The sequence below is a fragment of the Lagenorhynchus albirostris genome, chromosome X (genome assembly GCF_949774975.1).
Source record: "Lagenorhynchus albirostris chromosome X, mLagAlb1.1, whole genome shotgun sequence".
Lineage (NCBI taxonomy): Eukaryota > Metazoa > Chordata > Mammalia > Artiodactyla > Delphinidae > Lagenorhynchus > Lagenorhynchus albirostris.
Window position 1 is genome coordinate 84,175,390 of NC_083116.1, and position 21,473 is coordinate 84,196,862.

The following is a 21,473-nucleotide window of genomic DNA, read 5'->3' on the forward strand; positions in this document are numbered from 1 at the left end:
CATAGAAGCAACGTAAGTGTCCATCGACAGATGAATGGATAAAGAAGATGTGGCACATATATACAATGGAATATTACTCAGCCATAAAAAGAAACAAAATTGAGTTATTTGTAGTGAGGTGGACTGACCTAGATTCTGTCATACAGAGTGAAGTAAGTCAGAAAGAGAAAAACAAATACTGTATACTAACACATATATATGGAATCTAAGGGGAAAAAATGGTCATGAAGAACCTAGGGGCAAGACAGGAATAGAGACACATACCTACCAGAGAATGGACTTGAGGATATGGGGAGGAGAAAGGGCAAGCTGGGACAAAGTGAAAGAGTGGCATGGACATATATACACTACCAAATATAAATCAGATAGCTAGTGGGAAGCAGCCGCATAGCACAGGGAGATCAGCTCAGTCTTTGTGACCACCAAGAGGGGTGGGATAGGGAGAGTGGGAGGGAGGGACGCAAGAGGGAAGAGATATGCGGACATATGTATATGTATAACTGATTCACTGTGTTATAAAGCAGAAACTGACACATCATTGTAAAGCAATTATATTCTAATAAAGATATTAAAAAATGTACATTAGTAAGTGAAAGAAGCCAATATGGGGATTTCCCTGTGGTCCACTGGTTAAGACTCCATGCTTCCAATGCAGCGGACATGGGTTCAATCCATGGTCAGAGAACTAAGATCCCACATGCTGCGTGGTGCAGCCAAAAAGAAAATAAGGAAAAAAAAAAAGACGCCAATATGAAAAGGCTACACACTGTGTGATTCCAACTTTATGACATTCTGAAAAAGTTAGAACTATGGAGATTTTAAGAAGATTAATGGTTGCCATGAGTTAGGGTGGAGGGAGGGATGCATAGGCAGAGCACATATGATTTTTAGGGCAGTGAAACTACTGTGTATGATACTATGATGGTGGATTCATGTCATTACATATTTGTCCAAACACATAGAATGTGCAATACCAAGAATGAACCCTAATGTAAACTATAGACTTTGGGTAATAATCATGTGTCAATGTAGGCTCATCACTTGTAACAAATGTATCACTCTGATGGGGAATGTTAATAATGGGAGAGGCTATGCACGTGTGGAGACAGGGGGTAATGGGAAATATCTATACTTTTTTTTCAATTTTGTTGTGAATCCAAAACTGCTCTAAAGAAGTAAAGTACTGTACTAGGAAAAAAAAAAGATGTGGTATCTATATACAATGTACTACTACTCAGCCATAAAAACAATGAAAACTTGCCATTTGCAACAACATGGATGGATCTTGAGGGTATTATGCTAAGTGAAATAAGTCAGATGGACAAAGACAAATACCATATGATCTCACCCATGATATAAAAAAACAAACAAACAATAAATAAAATAAAACAAAAACAAACCCATAGATACAGAGAACAGAGTAGTGGTTACCAGAGGGAAAGGGGCAGCGGGGAGGGCAGAAAGGGTAAAGGTGGTCAACTGTATGCTGATGAATGGATAGAAACTAAATTTTTGGTTGTGAGCATGCTGTAAAATATACAGAAGTAGAAATATAATGTTGTACACATGAAACTTATGTTATAAACCAATGTTACCTTAACAAAAGTTAAATCTTAAAAACTAGACAAAAATAAAACAACTAAATAAATAAAGGAAAGAAAAAAGATTATATTTACTTTGAAGGTTTTTGTCATAGCCACCAAATACTGTGTATGTTAATCTACTATGGTGTAACTTTCAATGCTTTGCTCACTGTGTGGTACGTGGTAGGTGATCAATAGATGTTTGCTGAATGAGTGTTGATGATTTCTAGAAAATGATTTCTAGAAAACCAGAATAATCAGTGAACTGGGGTGGGGGTTTCTGGTGAATTTAATTTTCTACATTTCTGAAGGCTATCCTGAAAATCTATAGATTTTCTTTCCTACAGGAAAGAATCTAGCATGAAACCTGGCATATAGCATGCTCTCAATAAACAGCAGTTCTTTTAAAAAAAATCATGAACCTAGCTTCTAGTCCTATACTTTGGTATTAAGTAGCTGTGCCTTATCTGTAAAAATGACAATAACGTTAGTGCCTAAAAGCAAAGGACTTGAACTAATCTCTTGACACAGATTACAGAATTGGAAGCAATGATACTGAGGAAGGATTTACATGGAGAAAGCTACTTGGGTGTTATCCATCTGCTAGCAATAAGGAAGTCATTTTCTTATTTGTTATTCTTTCAACAAATATTCATTGAGCACCTACTCCATGGCTGGCTCTATACGAGGAGCTGGGAGACACTGAGCTAATTATAACATTCATTTATTTTGTAGGTACTCTTGAGATTATATACATACATATATATATATATATATATGTATATAATGTATATATTATATACACACACATATATATAATCTTAATCATCAAAACCACCATACGAGTTGGTACTATCATTATTCCTATTGTACAGATGAAGAAACTGTAGCTCAGAGAGTTTAAATGATCTATCCAAGATAACACAGCTAACAGAGCTGAGATACAAACCCCAATCTAACTCCATAGCTTAGGCTCCTAACCACTGTGCACTACATATTGCTGCTTCAGTACAGAGATGCAAGGGAGCACCATATGCACAGTGAATGTGTATTTATGATAGGATATTCTGGAAGTGTCCTGGACATGAGAGGAAAAACTGTCTCCTATTCCTCCAACAGTGGGAAACTCAGCTGGAGAACTGAGGTCCAATCAACAGTGCTTAGACTGCCTGGAGATAATTACTGAAATAACAAAGAATGAGGCAGTATGGCGTGATGGCTAAGAGCTCAGGACTGATGTTAGGCCACCTGAGATAGAAACCTAATTTCTTCACCAGAAAAAGAGAAGAATGTTCGATCCCATACTACAGATACCTAGATACAGCTTGTGTGAGTGCTGCTTAAACATGTCACATACAGAGGGCATTTTCACAATGACATGAAAGTCAGAGATCTTTATTTAATCAAGTGCCAATTCTGAAGTAATTTCTATCTAATGTAGCTATTACAAATGATAGTTACTTTAATGTATTCTCTGTGCTGATTATACTACATGCCATGATTATTGACATTTGCCTCATGAAGAATTAAGCAGATGGTACTTACCCACCACAGTCCCACAGGTTCAATACCAGGTTTCCCAGAAATCGAACATGAGAATGTTCTACATCAACTGGAAGACAAACATGACAAATCTAGTAATTGTAGCATGCGCGATGAAACTCAAAATAAGCAACGTGCTAACCCATGAAATTTAGAAGGACCAAAGTGGAGTGAAATGCTCAAAGCTACAACAAGAAGGTGATTTTCAGCTTAGTGGTGTGGTTTAGTGGCAAGGTGGGCACCTAAACTACCCTGAGCTACAGAACTGGCTCTCACGTAAGTCGTTTTACTTTTTAGTTGTTTTAGTGCTTAGAGCAGAAACAATCTCCAATTATAATACTGTTAAAATTTCAACATGTAAGACAGAGACATATACCATTTAATAGCTCTTTTCTGACCCATAAACACCCCCCACAAAAAATTTAAAAATTAGAAAAAGACAACAAAAACCAAATACAAAACAAACATAAAACATAACCAAACTTGCTCCCTCTATTGATTTCCTATTTTGGTTAATGACCCTACCATTTTCCCATTTTGAGGGGGTCATTTTTGACTCCTCTGTCCACATTCAATTCATTGCTATTCCTTTGCAATCTCTCTCAATTCCACTCTTTGTTTTACAACCTGCTACTAACATTAAGGAAGGCCCTTACCTTCGCAAGCCTATACAACTACAGTAGCTCCATAATTACCTCCCACCAGGAAGACTTACTCACTTTACTTCATCCTATAGGCTACTGCAAGATTCATCTTCTTAACACTACTTTGAACATGTCACTCCCCATTCAAAAAACTTTCAATGGCTCCTCCATACCTACACGTGGGGCATTCAAGGTCCTTCAGAATTTGGCTTCCAATCTACCTTTATGTTCCCCAATGATTCACATTAACGAAGCCTTTCGCTCCAGTCCAATTTGGTTTATTCATAGTCCTCCCAAACCCCTCTACCACCCCAACCTCCAACATACCTTACATCAGGGGTCGCAAACTTGCTAATAGGAGCCAGGCCGGTAAACGTACAAGAATGAAGTTGATCATGTATGGAGAGTAAATATCCACCCAAGGGGACGATGGAGTGGGTAGCAGTTACACAGCTCTAGCTCATTTGCCATGCAGGAACGTGGGCTCAGGATTACCAGATCTTTAAATTTTTCAATAGTAGTAGGAAATCCAGATTTTTTATGGAAACTTTTACATATTGATAACTAATTCCAATTTTTCTAAAACATTACATAGGCCAAACAAAACACATCTACAGGCCTTATCCAGCATACGGGCTGCCTGTTTGCGACCTCTGCCTTACACCTCCCTCCCCACCCTTTACTTTGCCTACTGTGTCCATCTGCCTAGAAAGTCCTCCCCACCTTTCTTCCAAAGTCAGATTCATCTTCTACGACCCAGCTTAAATCCCACCTCCTCTAAAAGCCCTACCTGGCCACCCCCACTTACCATCATCACTCCCTCTGAATTCATTTAAACATTTATTAAGCATCTACTCTCTGCCAGGCACTAAAAATCACAAGGAACAATAATGAAAATTCTTATCCTGGAAATTTCTCAAAGTCTAGCAATTATCATCTTTACAATTTATGTAACAGTTAAACATCACACAGTGGTGTTTCTTCTACGACTACCTTGCAGCTGTTGCTTAAATTGACTGCTATCTAACTTTTGTGCAATTTTATCTTCTCATAAACTAGAGCATAAGCAGAAAAGCATTACTTAAAAAAAACATGGACATTGGAGTCAAACAGTTCTTAGTTCAAATACCAGCTCTACCTCTCTGTGTGACCTTGGGTAAGTCACTTAACCTCTGAGTATTAGTTTCCTCTTCTGTTAAAAAAAAGGTGGGAGGCATACTATTGACCTCACATTACTGTGAGGATTACAGGAATTATTATACATCAAGTGCCTGGCACGTAGTAGGTGCTCAAACTACTTCCCTTCTCCCCTTTACTTCCCCCTCCTTGGAAAAGGAATCATATCTTACATGTCTTTGTATTTCCAACAGAGTCTACGAGAGAGTAGGTGCTCAAACTGCTATTAATTTGAAGACTATGTAAACGGTCTAGTACTAAAAAAAAATGGAAAGAAGTGCTACTGAGAAAGGGAAAGACAATAATAAAAGAAGTGACAGGATTCAGCGACTGTTTAGATATGGAGCACATGGGATAGAAATCTGGTTTCTACTCCCATATCATAGAAATTGCTCTCATCAAGTGACCAATGGCCCCATTACCAAATCCAATGGACTTTTTAGTCCTTGTCTTACTTTCTGCAGCATGACACTGTTGACTACTCTCTTCTCAAAAAATTCTCTTCTCCTGGCCTCTGAGAGCATTACCTATAACCTCTCTGGCAAGTCCTCTTTCACAGGCTCCTATTCTTCTTTCTGTCCCTTAAATGCTGGAGTTATTCAGGATTCCATCTTTGGCCACCTACTCTTCTCTCTATGTATTCTTTCCGCCAGGCAAGCTAATCAATTCATATCATCTCATTTACCATTTGGATACTGATAATCCATAAACATGTATCTATAATACAGATTTCTCTCTTCCCTTTCTGAATCATATACTGGACATCTTTACTTGCATAAACCACAAGTATCCCAAACTCAGTGTATCCAAATATAACTCATCATCTGCCCATTCTTCCCACAAAATCTATTCCTCTTTCAGTCCTCCTTAACTCAGTGAATTTAACCAGATGCCTAAGCCAAACACTAAGTTTCATCCTTGAGTCCAGTCTTTCCCCCATCATTCCCCCCAAACCTACCAGCAAGTCATATTGACTCTACCTTTTAAATATCCCAAATCCATTTACTTTTCACCACATCCACTATTACCACCCTAACCCAAGTTAAGCCCCTATAATCTCTTACCTGGTCTACTAAAAACAGTTCCCTAATCTGTCAATCTGTTTCTTCCCTTGCCTCCCTCCTCTATCCTCCCTCTAAACTATCCTCTATATTACAGGTATAATGATCTCTCCACAGTGCAGATTTTATTTCATTCTTCTTTAAAAAGAAAAAAAAAATAACATGTCTCTGTCTATATATTACTGTATATACCCAGAAAACATAAGGCCAAAAGGATAACCTCAAATTACTAATGGTGGTTGTCCCTAGGAAGTAGGCCTGAGAATGAGGGACAGAGTAGACTTTCTACACTTCTGCAATGTTTGAATCTTTCACAAGTATTACTTTTCTAATTAAAATTGAAAATTAAAAATATTGAAATCTGACCATATTACTTTTCTGTTTGAAACTCTCTAAGGGTTGCCTTCTACCCTCAGTTTAAACAACCTGACTTGGCTTACAGGGCATTTTATGATCTAACCCCCAATTTCTGCCTCCCTCTTTAGTCTCAGGTCTCCTGTAGGGCCCTCTGGCTCTCCTAATCTTCCTGTCCTGCTATCACAACAGCAACTGAAAAGAACCAAGAACAGAGCTTTGGGAAATCACATACACTTACGGGGCAGAAAGAAGAAAATATTCATTTTTTTAAAAGGAAGGGATGGTTAAAGATAAAGGAATAAAACCAGGGTAATAAAGCATTAAATAAAAGCCAAGGGATCAGAGAATTTTGAGAAGGCAGGAAATCTTGGAGCCGTCAACAGTGTTTGAGACTAAAATACTTCATAATCACATTTTTATCGACAAGTTTACTATTCCAACAAACACATTTTAACAGCCCCCTGATAAATGAATACCACCATTCTGTATCCTTACTTCAAATTTCAAAACACAGTACACTCTAAGTTTAACAAAATGAACCTGGACTTTTTTCAGCAATGACAAACTAGAGAAACACTAAAACCTTCAAGGTGATGTAATATTTTAGAATAAGTACTCTTTCACTACTTTTAAAGAAAATCAGCAACTTCACAAAAATAGTAAGTAAAAATCAATACACTATATGTATTTTTAATTAGTCTATAAGTTTAGCAAGTAGAACCAAGACCTTTCTTCAGCAATGACAAACTAGCTAGTGATACACTAAAGCATCAGGCCAACATAATATTTTGAAGTATACTTTTATCACCTTTAAGAAATACAGCACTTGCTAACAAAGTATTATTGATAAAGGTCCACTTGAGATATTCTTAAGGTCAAGAGCCTTGTCCCATCCACAGGAGGCTCCAGAAAAACACTTGTTAAAACAAATGGCCTGCTTCATGTACAGGGTTCATATAATTTGCAACATTCTGTTCAGAACTTTTTAACAAATCTGCTAGATTATTTCAAAACTATTAAATAGCTTGACTAGCTCTGAAATTTGGGTTTTAAGACTATTCACCAGACTTAGGTAGTCAATCCACTCTGCTGATTAGCTAAAAACAAAAATATTAATTGGACTAGAAAAAAGTACATCAATGAAATGTGCAGAATTTAAAACATAAACAGAAAGAAGTCTGCCAGGAATTGTGGCTGTAGAACAATGAATAAAGCAGGAGCATAGATTGACATTCTAGCTCTAACACTTATGAGTTGCGTGACCTTAACTTCTAAGTCATACTTTCTTCACCTATTAAAATGAAGTTAATATGAGAACTAAAGTAAATAAAACACCATACAATAAACATTAGCTTCCTCTGATCTACTGAAACCATGTGATTATTAGGTCTAGATATTAAACTTGGAAAAATAGAAAAAAATTAAAATACAAAACAGGGAGAAGTTTGGACAGGTACTTTCTAGAAGGAAGTCTCTTGAGGCACAACAGGCCATAGGACCCTGTCCTGACCAAAATTTTTGATAAATGACTTAGATGAAAACTAGATGAGATGCTTATCAAGTGTACAAACTGCACAAAGCTAGGAAGGATAGCTAACATATCAAATGAGAGAATAAGTAGCTAAAATGAAAATAGGATCCAACCCCTTTTCTATGGATAAGGAAACTGAGGCCCAGTGAGATAGTAACTTGTTCTGGAATTAAGTTAACCTTTCATGGGCTAAAACAATCAAAACTGAACAATTTAATAGAGATAAGCATTTATTCTTAGGTTCAAAATATTAACTTCACAAGAATCAGAAGGAGGATATGTTGTTTTAATAAAAATATATGTGAAAAGGAATTTTCTTTTTTTTAGTATGACTCAGTATGATGAAGGCTGCTCCACAGGAGAGTAGGGGCTAGACTGTGCTAACAGTAGTGTGATGCCTATAGAACAAGAGATGTAACAGTCCTACTCTGCTCTGATTAGACCACATCTTCATTTAAGTCTCATCACTAAAAAAATATAGACATATTCTAACAAGTCCTTAAAAATGCTTCAAAATGATGTCAAACGAGGAATAGATGAAGGAGCTGGAGATATTTAACTTAAGGAAGATAAGATTTGGGAGGCAAGGAATGGCTAGGATAGATTGAGACATTAATCATACTAAAATATTTGCATAGGCTCAAGAGAACAGAAAGGGTACCAGCTAACAAAAATAAATGGAAATAGATTCAGGGCTGTAAGAAATAACTTTCTAATCATTAATGCTTCCCTAATTATGAGTCTATTCTACACTCCAAGCACGTTAAGAACAGAAATGAGGTTCCCTTCTCTTTTGTATCCTAGGTTCTGGAACATAGGGTGTTTTAAAAATGTTTGTTGTTCTTGAAACCAGAGATACCTCATGAAGTAGTGGGTGGCTTGTCCCTAAAAGTGTCCAAGATGCTAGCAACCCAGATCAGGAAAATTTGAAAGCCAGGTAGGGCAATGGTTTCATCACCTAGAGGCCAAGGACCAAGGAAGAATCCAGAAATCCTTAGGTGCTACAAAATGAAAAGGCGTTATAGCCTAAAGACTGAAAGGGTCTCCCAGGAGCATAGATCCACTGAACTGGCAGCCATGGCAGCCCAACTAGCCTATACTAAGAAACCAGATTTAACATTCAAACCATAAAGGGCAAGGAAACATTTCTCAAGTCAAAGCTGTAACTCCAAAGAAAACATCTATATGTATCCAGGAAGAGAAGTAGCAGAGTACAGATCTGGGTAACCTCCCTCTGACAGCCTCCCAAACCCAACAATTTACCTTTTAATGAAGACTAGGACTACTGCTTTATAAAATCTTAGATTTTAATGTTATGCTTGTTAATGCCTATAAATTAATTTCTGTTTATATAATAACTGTTAAAAACAAACACCCTCCCCCTTCTAAAAAGTGAACAAACAAAAGGACCCCTATGCTTGTTGAGAAAGAGCAGGATAAAAACGAAGTTGGACAAGGTTATCCCATTTGGTAAGCAACCTAGAAAGGAAAGAACCTCCCCAAGAGAGCAAGCAGTAGTAACCAGAATTAGGTTACATCCTTCTGAGAAGGAATGAAAAAAAAGGAAACATGCTCAAAAACAAATCTGTCAATCTCTGCATCCCCAAGTTACTGCAACCAAGTGTGTTATGCGAATTATTAAGATCACCTGACTTTACAATAAGATAAAACATCTTACTTGTTGCACCAAGGCGACGTGTGTCTCTTGCAATATAATTTGCAAAGATAATAGACCTCATGCTGGTCTTACCAGACCCACTTTTACCCATCAACAGCACCTAAGGACAAAATGGAAAAAAAGAAAGGAAAGAAGTCAGCGATCAAGAGCAAATCAAGTCTAAAGGGATCTATTTCTCTCTTGCACTTGGTGTTTCACTGAAGTGACAGTACTAATAACATAGAGTGGATACTTATAACTGACTAGTTCTCTGACCCGTGGTGAATGCAGAGGTACCAAGAATTCCAGAGGCCAGCCACTTGCCTGTCATGAGTCACACATTCTCTTGGTGATAGAATCACAGTGAATTTATTATGCTATTAATATATACTATCATGCATTCAGTACTATGTTAGCAAAATATCAACTTGAGAGGAACTCTCATAATGTAATGTTTTATGCACTGAACTATCTGGCAGGGTATTTCAGTATAACTGAAAGCTCTTTCTCCTCCTCAGGATCAACCTGACCACCTCTGCCCTTAATTTCATCCCTTTTACTTACCTTCATGATTTTGTTCCATTAATTACTCTTTTCTTTTCAAGAGCGTCCCATTGCCAACAGGATCAAGTCTTTAAACTACATATAAGACCCTCCTTGATCTGGCTTATCTACTCCTCTGCCCTCATCTTCTGACGCTCCTAGCCTGGAATTTGTCGAGTCCAGCCATACTGAACTGAACTGCTTGTAGTCCCTTTGATTGCTCCAGGTCTTTTTTCATGCTGAACTCTCTGCCAGTAACTTTCCACTCCCTTTTCTTCCTTCAGCTAAGCTCCACTTACCCTTCAAGTCTTGGTTCAGTAATCGTCTCAAGAACTTCTCTGATCCCAATGCCCTAGGCTGGCTTAGATGTATTTCACCTCTGTCTTCCCATGACACTCTTATGACACTGCTAAGACCATAATGCACTGCAGTTTTCCAATTTGTTTTTTGGTCTCTCACAAGACTCTGAGCGCCTGAATGGCAGGGAAAATCCCCTTTGAGTTTTCAGTGCCTAACATATAACAGATGCTCAAAATATGTTCATCAAAAGAATGAGCAAGCTATCAAAACAAAGATATAAAACAAGCAATTTTTTAACAATGGAAAGGGTGAAGGTAAACACCTTCTTGTCAATGACAGCATTTAATGAAGACAGAAAAACACCTATCAAAGATGCTGTAGATTATTGCACTAGGGGGGAAATTGGGTGAGGTAACTTTTTTTTTTTTTTGGTGAGGTAACTTTTAAGAGTCTTTTCTAACTCAAAATTTATGAAATATAATTCCAATTACCTTGATTTTCAAATGAGAGGATACATGTTCTAACTTCAATTCCAAGACATTTTATAAAAATTTCTAATTACAAATATAGGGAGTATTAATAAAAGGGTACTGCACTCAGGCTTAATCTATTTAGCTAGATAACTTTATCTCACTAAGGAAACGTTACTGAGGAGATAGTCTAAAGTTGTTAGAGAAACCTTTTGCTTTTATTCTTTATCATTTACAAATTTCTGGTATTTTTAGGCATCCTTGTTGATAGTAACTTTAGACCGGCTCATCAAGAACATTTCCTTAGCAAACTGAAGTTACATAACTGACTTATTAGATAAAGTTAAGGCTAAATACAGTGTATTTCTTTTTTTTGTTAATTGAAGTATAGTTGATTTACAATATTGTGTTAGTTTCAGGTATACAGCACAGTGATTCATTCTTTTTGCAGATTATATTCCATTATAGGTTATTACAAGATATTGGATATAATTGCCTGTGCTATACAGTAAATCTTTGTTGCTTATGTATTTTGTGTATAGTAGTTTGTGTCTGTTACTCTCATACCTCTAATTTGTCTCTCTCCCCTTTGTAACCACTAGTTTGTTTTCTATGTCTGTGAGTCTGTTTCTATTGTGTATATAGATTCATGTGTATTATTTTTTAGATTCCATATATAAGTGATATCATATAGCATTTGTCTTTCTCTGACTTGACCAAGCATAACATTCTCTAGGTCCATCCATATTGCTGCAAATGGCAATATTTCATTCTTTTTTATGAGCTTTTGTTGTTTAAGAAATCTTACTTTAATAGCTTATGAAAGACTTATCAAGGCTAACTGTATTAAGTACTAATCTAAGTGCTCTACCTGCATTTGCTTGTTTAAAAACTTCATAATAATTCTATGAGACAGGTAACCTTATTATCACCATTTTATAAATGGAGAAACTGAAAGCCCAAAAGATTCAGAAACTTACTCTAGAACTGTGCCCTTATCGATTCTTCTTAAACCCCAAGGTGAGGCACAGTACCATAAGAGCACAAGGGAAGGAGTGTTCAATTCCATTTGGAGAACTCACATGAAACCTAATAGTGATAACATTTGAGTTGGGTTCAACATAAATGTGCAAGCAGAGGCCTGTGTAGTGTGTGTGTATGGCTTGCACAAAATGCAAATTAATTTGTAAACTTGGAGAAAAACAGATTCTGCATGGCTATGATAGGGTGCAAAGGTATGGCTGATGGTTTAGTCAGGAATAGATTTTTTTTTAACATCTTTATTGGGGTATAATTGCTTTACAATGGTGTGTTAGTTTCTGCTTTATAACAAAGTGAATCAGTCATACATAAACATATGTTCCCATATGTCTTCCCTCTTGCGTCTCCCTCCCTCCCACCCTCCCTATCCCACCCCTCCAGGCTGTCACAAAGCACCGAGCCAATATCCCTGTGCCATGCGGCTGCTTCCCGCTAGCTATCTACCTTACTACGTTTGTTAGTGTGTATATGCCCATGACTCTCTCTCGCCCTGTCACAGCTCACCCTTCCCCCTCCCAGGAATAGATTTTTAAAGGGCATTCTATGAGATGAAATCTTTTGGATTGTATTCTATGGGCTTCAGGAAGTTACAAAAAGTTCTTAAGTATGTGAATGACTTACTTAGATTTCTATATTAGAAAAATTAAATCTGATAGCAAAGAAGGGGACAAGAGTCAGGGAGAACATGTAGAAGGTTCCTACAACAGTCAAGGAAAGATGGCAGATATGACCACAAATATGCTTCCTGAACAGTAACTTCTTACCTTTACCTTCATGTTTTTGATGTACCTAACATGTCTTACCTTTTTCTTCATGGCTGTATTTGGTAGCACCCACCTGCAGATATAAACCAAAAGACAGAGTTTCCATGATCCAGTTGCCTTAGAAATTGGAATTAACGTAGAGGTGCAAAAGAGCACATTTAGTACAACAGCTGAGTACAGCTGTGTGTGGGACCTCAGTTAGGTAGAGGCCCTCATTTTCCTAAATTATAAAACTGGGTTTATGCTCCCTCTCGCCTAATTATGTGCTCAGGAAATAGCTCCTAGGAAGATTTATTTAGGAATATAAATGAGCCATTAAAATTCAAGATTCAATTTTTTACCTCCTTAAAAAATTTATCAAAGCAATATTTACAAATGCTTTAATAAATCAAACAATATTGTCATATTTGAATATCCTGTTTTTCAAAGTCAGCATATTTCTAAAAATCTTAAGTCCTTCAGCTGTCCTTCCAAGTATTTTACTCATCACAGGCACAAAGTATATAAATTCTCAAATTCAGGTATAAACTGGCACAGAAAGCACTCTCGAGCCACTGATCTCTGCCCAGGAAAAGCCAACCCTCTTCCTAGTCTTCTTATCGTCAACATGATGACATAAAATCTCCTTTATTGACAATTCAAAGAAATTCAGAACTGCCTCCTCAATTAGAACACTTGCCCCTCCCCAGAGTGATATCAGGCCTGTCCTAAGGATTGTTTCTCCCCAGTTAGCAACCAGACCTCTTACTAGTTTATCCAATCACCAAAAGCAACCTTATTGGTAAATCGAAAGAATTTATCATAGGTGGGGTATTCTAATTCACAATACTCTCTTCAGTTAGAACGTCCCCCCTGCCCCCTCCCTTCCAGGTTTGACTTAATACCCTTCACCCACCCAAGCGATCCTTCCGGTTCCCCTATGGGAGGATCCATTCTCGTCCCCAGATTCTCTTTCTCCATCTTTTTCTCAGAGTCAGATTCTTCCATTGTGCAACAAGTCCTTTCCAGTCCCTTCTAAATCCGCAGTACTCTCTTTTTTTTTTTCCTGTTCACCCCCTCAGCCGCCTATTCTCCTTGCCTGCAGCCCTTAGGCCTGCTCTAGTCTTGCCTCCACCTTTGTCCACTGGGGGGCTGCTTTCCCCACCGTTACCTTTACCGCCTCGAACTTGGCCTCAAGGCACCGCCGAGCTGGCCAGCTCAACCGCTAAGTGATTCGGTGATGCAAAGGGAGAGATGGAGGATGAGAAGGAAAGAGGGATGGGTGGGGGGTTCGTTTCGAGTTTGGGCCTCAGGCCCCAAGGTCTCGAAACCCAAAGGGGACTTCACCCGAAAAGAGGTGGGGACGAGGAAGGCGGAGGTGGCATAAAGAACAGACCCGTGCCGTAGGCACTAAGCGATGAATGCCTCAGTCGGCTCGTTTTTCCCGAGCCTGGCCGCCCGGAAGAGTCCGCCGGAGGTTGCGGTGGCTACGACCTAACCACCCACCCTTCACGAGCGCAGGTACCTCACCGCAGCCACCCTACTGCAGGCCAGGGTCACGTGGACACCTGCCGTAAACCCGGAGCTTGTCACGTGACTGCCGCTTCCCTAGGGGCGGGTGGGCTGAGAAGAATACCATAGAGATTGCGCGGAGAAAGAGCGCCGCCTGTCTCCGTCACGTGGCCCGGGCTCTTAACAAAGCCACAGGCTTGGTAGGGCGCTGCCAGCTTGAAGGGGCATTCATTGTAGGCCACCTGGCGCCACGCCCCGCCTGCCGCGGGGAATTAAAGGAGCCGGTTGCAATTTTAGTGCCTCAAAGCTGGCCTTTTTTTTTTTTTTTAACTGCTATTTCATTCACCCTTAACGTTTTTCAGTGGGGAAGACCTAGCATTGTCTTTTTTTCTCCCTGTTTTTTAAATCTTTGTTTTCCTGGTTTTGTTATTAGCCCCGTCCTTGTAACTGAGCTTGTAATTAAATGAGTTAATATATCCAAAGTGATTACAACTGTGTCTTTCACGTAGTGCTCAATAAAGGTAATTATTGCTGGAATCAGGGATTCATCAGGAAATTTAGGACTTACTTATCTCCCCACTTTAAAACTGAAAGGGAAATGAATTATCATACACCATAGTAAAAGTCAATAGACAAAATCTAGAGTTGATGATTGAAGGACTACTGGTAGGCATATACATACTGTATTTAGATACAGAGACTACAAGAAAAAACGGCTGAAGTAGTTTAAAGGGGTTGCTTCTGGAGAGGGGCAGGAGATAGGAAGTGAGGGGACTGTTGCTTTTCATCTTATTCTCTTTTGTGATATATATATATATTTAAACCACATATATATATTTATGTATTTAAACCACATGTACATATTCCTTGAAAAGAAAGGAAAGAAGGACTGGAGGGAGAGAAGGAAGGAAAGAAGGAAGGAAAGGGAAACTGGACAAAAATGGGGTGCTGTCTTGCCCCCAGACGTCCCCATTTACCCTCCTATATGATCCTTTCTTACCACAACTGATATGCCTCAAGAAAAATTCATTGTATTCTGACCATGATACCTTAGCCCTATCACTTGCTAAATCTTCTTCCTCCTCTCTACCACCCGATGCCAAACCAGCTCCTGTTCTAATTTTTCCTGTGTGGTGAAAGACCCTGAGTCCCAAACCAGGAAGTCATTTTATTATTTTTTTTCTTCCCGTTTTATTGAGATGTAATTGGCACACAGCACTGTATAAGTTTAAGGTGTACAGCATAATGATTTGACTTACATACACCGTGAAATGATTATCACAATAAGTTTAGTGAACATCCTTCATCTCATATAGATACCAAATTAAAGAAATAGAAAAGAAATTTTTTCTTTTGATGAGAACTCTTAAAATTTACTCTCTTAACAACTTCCAAGTATGACAGCAGTGTCAATTATATTTATCATGTTGTACATTACATCCTTAGTACTTACTTGTCTTATAACTGGAAGTTTGTACATTTTGACAGCCTTCATCCAATTCCTCCTCCCCCCACTTCCCGCCTCGCCTGGCCTCTGTAACCACAAATCTGATCTCTTTTGCTGAGTTTGTTTGTTTAACTCATTCAACAGTGAATTTTTATATTAATGATTTTTCTACCTTAAGAACTGCATATGTACACATTATTTCTCGAAATACAAACTAAGGAGGGTACTAAAAGGAAAAATTATCTCATATTTAGTCAAAACAGAATCACTTTCAAAATTTTGAGTGTACATATGTATACTAGTACATATGCTTTCATATTCTACTTTATATTCATTTGTCACTTATTCAACAAATCTTCATTGAGTGCATATGCTAGGCACTGTGAACACAGGGATCAAGCAATGATCCCTTCTTTCAAGGAGCTTTCAGTCTAGATAGGAAAAAATAAATAAAAAGAAAATTAAACTATAGTGTGATAAGTACTGTAGGAATGGAAAAGGGGGAAAGGAGGTTTCATGAGAAACGTAAAAAATAGTTGGGAAGATTCTCGAAAATAGATGATTCCTGTGATTGGCTTCTTTGAAGAAAATATGGATCAACCATTTAAGAAAGAAAAAGGAATATTACAAGCAAAAGAAGGAGTATTTGCAAAAGCAAAGAAACATAAATTAATATGCTATTATTTAGGTGTTGCAAATAATTTAGTATTAGTAGAGCATAGTGTATAGGAATATGGTAACATATCTAGAAGTCAGGGGCCAGAAACCCACTAAATATTGTTGACATTAGATTTTAATACTGAAGGGGATAGAAAAACACAAAAAGGTTTTAAGTAGACAGCAATGATCAGATTCACATATTAAAGAGATAAATCTGCAGGAGTTTCAAGACTGGGTAAAATGGGTAAAAAGGATGATGACATCAAAGGTAGCTGCAGTGGTCTACATCAGGGGTCCCCAACCCCTGGTGCCAAAAAGGTTGGGGAACGCTGGTCTACATGGTAATAACAAGGGTCCTACTGAGGTATTACCACTGGAGATGGAGCCATGTCAACAATAGAACTGGCAGGACTCAGTAACCAATTGGAAGTCTCTGGCCTAGGGATAGAAGTATTTTATGATGACTTCAAGAGTTCTTGCTTGGTGAAGTGGTTGATGTAGGAAAAAAGAGGATGTGGGAAAGATTTATTAATTATCGTCAGATAAATGCAGTTATGGAAATTTTGAATTTGATGGGCTTACAGTTTTATCCAATCAGATCACTCTAATGAAGAGTTTAATTTGTGGATTTTATCTAAGAGGAAAGACTTAGACTGGAGATAAGCAATTTGTTATTGACAAAAATGTGTATTCTTCTATTTGGGGGGAATTATATGTTATATATGTCCATTAGATCACCCCTTTGGATTTTTTATGAAGAAAAATATTTATATTTGCTTTGCCAATATTTTGTTTAGGATTGTGTACCTATGTTCTCAAGTAAGGATGCTTTCTTACTTTCTCTTTTTTTGTTGTTCTAGATTATCCTTATCTAATGTTATTATTAAAGTTATGTTTGCCTCATGAAGATTGAGAGATTCTTTTTCTCTCTCTGTGAGGATTATATTAAAATTGGATTATTTATTCTTGGATATTACCATCTCAGGTATTTTCTTTGTCAGAAGATGTTTAACACATTCAACTTCTCTAATGATTTTTAAGACTATTCAAATTTTATATATATACTATATATATTACATATGTGTATATATAATGTACATTATATATATAGTTATAGGTTTTACATTTATAAAGTTTTATATATACAGTTGTCAATTTTAACATATTGCTTTAAAATGAATAAATCTATTTCATCTAAGTTCTCTAATACACAAGTATGCAATTGTCCGTAATATCCTTTTAATCTTTTTTTAATCTCTGAAATATCTATAGTTAGGTCTCTCTTCCCAACCTTCATGTTGTTTATTTCAATTAAGTCAACAATAAAATTCACAAGCCGAACCAATATACTTTTGAGAATGAAAGGAGATGCCATTACTTATACCATAACAACAGGTGTCACCCTAGAGTATCACAGCAAGATGGGACATACGGCCTCTGGGTGGATATCTAGTTAGCTTCATATTCTTGATATTTGGCAGTGACACTTGTTTTTTATCTGACCTTTCTTTTAATTTAGCCATTCTCGTGGTTGTGCCATGCAAAACGTTTTAATAAAAAATAAAATTAGGCATATCATTTAAAATTAAATATTCAATGCAATGAAAGGATGCTGTTATCCGTATTTTATAGACAGCCTGTTCTAAATACTAATTATTAAATAAGATTATATGTAACTTCTTTGTGAAAATCTATCTATATTACAATTGATAAGAAATGAATAGATAGCATTCATTGAGAATTTACTGTACATGGACCTCATGTAATCCTCATTAAAATATATGTGTCCAATATTATCTCCACTTGAAAGACAATAAAACCTGAGGCTCACAGTCACATAGTTGAGAAGTGATGGAACTATGATCCAACTTGGGTCTCTCTGAATTTTTCCAACTCAGAGTTACTATCTAGGATACTAAAAATTCCCATTAATAAGTAAATAATCATTCTATATTCAAAAAATTTTTCAAAATATAATTAGCTGTGAAACTTATCTTTTTTAATATTAAAAAAACTGCCTTTGGTTGTCTTATTAGCATTAGTGAAATAATATTCATTGAAAAATTTTAAGTTATCTATTCCATATTAAGATATACAAATGCCTAGGGATTCTTCCATTAATGTTTGAGAACTTTCAATCACTCATTCATTTAAGCTAAACCTCAGAATGAAGCACATTCTACTGACAGTGCTAAGTAAAGTTCTGACTGCTAGACATACAATGTTGAACTAAAGAGAGACATCTCCCACTTTCAAGGAGCTTTAATTGTAGAGGGAGAGCAGAAAATAATGAAGTAGGGAGAGCAGAAAATAATGAAGTAAGCCAACATATAATGAAATTTAAAGTAGTAATTAGTTCTAGAAATAAATAACATTGAAGTAGTATGAAGGCATAAAGAGTGACCAACAAGGATGTGATCATAGATCAGACCTGAATGAACCAATGGAGAAAGTCCTGTGAAATTCTGTAGCTAGCATGCCAGGCCAGGGGAATAGAATGGGCAAAGGCCTCCCCACAGGTGGAAAACAGACAAGTGCTTTCAGTTTGGCATCAAGACAGTAAGCAACAAGCATGGCAGGGAATAAATTTAGAGAGGTAAGATATAAGATCCCACTCAAAATGAAATGTTAAATTTTCTGTTTTGTTTATTACTGAGAACTATGCACAATATGCTCCATGCCATCTCTGACCACTTGTTATCCTTCAAATTCATGACATTCCTGCTATCGCTGGTACTCTGGAAGAAGCAAAATATACTTGGTAGTAAGAGGCTGTATATCCTCTTCAGAACAGAAGCTGAAGGGAGATTGATAGATGCAGGATAGATAGGAGAGACACATCGCAAATTGAGGGTCAATAATAACTTTGCAGTGTGTCAATTTCTCTAGGCTAAACTATGCTCCCAAGAATTCTTTCTAGTATGTGCCTGGATGGGGAATAAAGGACAGTTCAAAAAATATTCTTTTGCAATGGTTTCAAGAATGACAGTAGCCGTGTGCGCACACGCGCGCACACACACAGCTTCTCCCAGTCAAACGAATCTTCAGTTGTTGCTCTGAAGGGAGTTTTGCAGATGTAATTACCATTCCTAATCAGTTGACTTACTTACTTTATTTATTTATTTGTTGGGGTATAGTTGCTTTACAATGCTGTGTTAGTTTCTGCTGTACAGCGAAGTGAATCAGCTATATATCCCCTCTTTTTTGGATTTCCTTCCCATTTAGGTCACCACAGAACAATGAGTAGAGTTCCCTGTGCTATAAAGCAGGTTCTCATTAGTTATCAATTTTATACATAGCAGTGTATATATGTCAATCCTGATCTCCCAATTCATCCCACCCTGCCTTTCCCCCCTTGGTGTCCATATGTTTGTTCTCTACGTCTGTGTCTCTATTTCTGCTTTGCAAATAAGTTCATCTGTGCCATTTTTCTAGATTCCACACACATGCGTTAATATACGATATTTGTTTTTCTCTTTTTGACTTACTTCACTCTGTAAGACAGTCTCCAGGTCCATCTACGTCTCTACAAATGACCCAATTTCATTCCTTTTAATGGCTGAGTAATATTCCATTGTATGTATGTACCACATCTTCTTTATCCATCCATCTATTAATGGACATTTAGGTTGCTGTTTTTTAAGTATAATTGACCTACAACACTATGTTAGTTTCTGTTACACAACATAGCGATGTTATTTCTATGCATTTTAAAATGATCTCCATGGGAAGTCCATACAAATCTTTGTATGTCACCATACAAAGATTTTACATAGTTATTGACTATATTCCCCACACTGTACATTTCATACCCATGACTCATTTGTTGGCAACTGAAAGTTTGTACCTCTTAATCTCCCTCACCTATCCTTCCTGATGATTACGTTTCAAAGGAATGGCTCTCAGATCCTTGAGAAAGACACTTCTGAGTTGTAGTGGATACATATTCACAGTTGTAAGCTCTTTTGAGTAAATGCTCTGAAAAAAGTATGTCAGGGTCCTGTCATCAGGCTGGACCAAACAGTAAATTCTCCTTGCAGTGCTGAGATTTCTCAAGCAGGCTTTTTAATGGGGTAGGGGTTGGATCAATGGGGAATTGGGGGTCATCCTAGGGGTTTGGCAAGTCTCTTGGTGCAGGGGTTTGGACAGAGTTATGTGCTGAGACTTCTGCAGTTCTCATTAGTCCATTTTCTACAATCTCTATGCTCCTCCCTATACTTATTGTTGCTGTTTTTGTTCCAGCTGTTATAATATCTGCCCTGGATAATTGCAATAGCCTCATAAGTGATTTTCCTACATTAGCAGTTTCAAAGGAGTTTGGAGTGGGTGAAATAATCTTCATCAGTCATCTCACCCTTCAAATAGCATTCAATGTAATAATATGTGCTTGTTATGTAAAGGCAGCTTTCAATATATCCTTCAACCCCTACTAACACCAGGGTTCACCAGCCACATTGCTCCCTTAAACCACTCTTTTATAGAAAGTCACTGTCTCCCTGTTGCTAGTCTCCATTTCCTTCTCTAAACCATCACACTTTTGCCCATTCTCACTACCTCCCTCAAGTTCCATGTGTAAAAGGTGAAGAAATGGAGAAGGGATGAAGAAGAAAAGGGGAAGAAGTCAGGAGATGGGAAAAGGGAAGGAAGAGAGAAGAAAGGAGAAGAGGAAAGAGGAGGAATAGAGGTAAGAGGATGGGAGTGGAAGAAAGGGATTTGAAAAAGATTGAGGAACTAAACCAAATTAAGAGTTGATTCCAGAGAATAAATAAGACTGTTGATACAATGCATTCCTATACGGTCTAGAAGTTAAGATTCTGGTTTTCACCCAAGTATCATTGGTGCTTATTTTTACATTTTCATTAAAGAGTCTTACATAGATAGGAGATGAAGGTTACTTTTTATTTATGTCAAGTTAATTTTTAAACTTTTTATTATAGGTTCTTTTCCAAAGGTGTTGATTAAGCTCTGTGGACTTATTCATGCGTTTGTGTAACAAATATTTATTGAACAGTGCCAGGAACTGTGTTAGACACTAGAGATACAAACATCCCTTTATCTCAGGTACCACTGCCTGTCAGATGCTTATATCTAACACCTCAACTTCACTATACTCATACACACTGATACACACACATACAAACATATCAGCATTCCATCTGTCCAGATACCACCCCATATTTTTTTAACCATCCATCTCAGCAAGAAA

General features: G+C 37.4%; 1 protein-coding gene across 11 annotated transcripts in view; it reads right to left on the reverse strand.

The window, feature by feature from the left end:
- RRAGB (Ras related GTP binding B) overlaps positions 1-14,214 on the reverse strand; it is a 58,635-nt gene extending 44,421 nt beyond the window's left edge. For 2 of the 11 annotated variants that reach the window (XR_009538518.1, XM_060138204.1), the window contains exons 1-5: positions 13,565-14,191; positions 12,670-12,742; positions 9,573-9,672; positions 5,119-5,202; positions 3,129-3,195 (exon numbers count right to left, since the gene is read on the reverse strand). Coding sequence is in view for 10 of the 11 variants with exons in the window: in XM_060138204.1 (XP_059994187.1) it covers positions 3,129-3,195; positions 5,119-5,202; positions 9,573-9,672; positions 12,670-12,742; positions 13,565-13,656 (416 nt within the window). In the remaining variant the exon portion in view is untranslated. Of the gene's footprint in view, positions 1-3,128; positions 3,196-5,118; positions 5,203-9,572; positions 9,673-12,669; positions 12,743-13,564 lie in introns of all 11 variants that reach the window. The other 9 variants (XM_060138214.1, XM_060138213.1, XM_060138212.1 and 6 more) reach the window with 9 other exon arrangements.
- Positions 14,215-21,473: the final 7,259 nt, after the last annotated feature.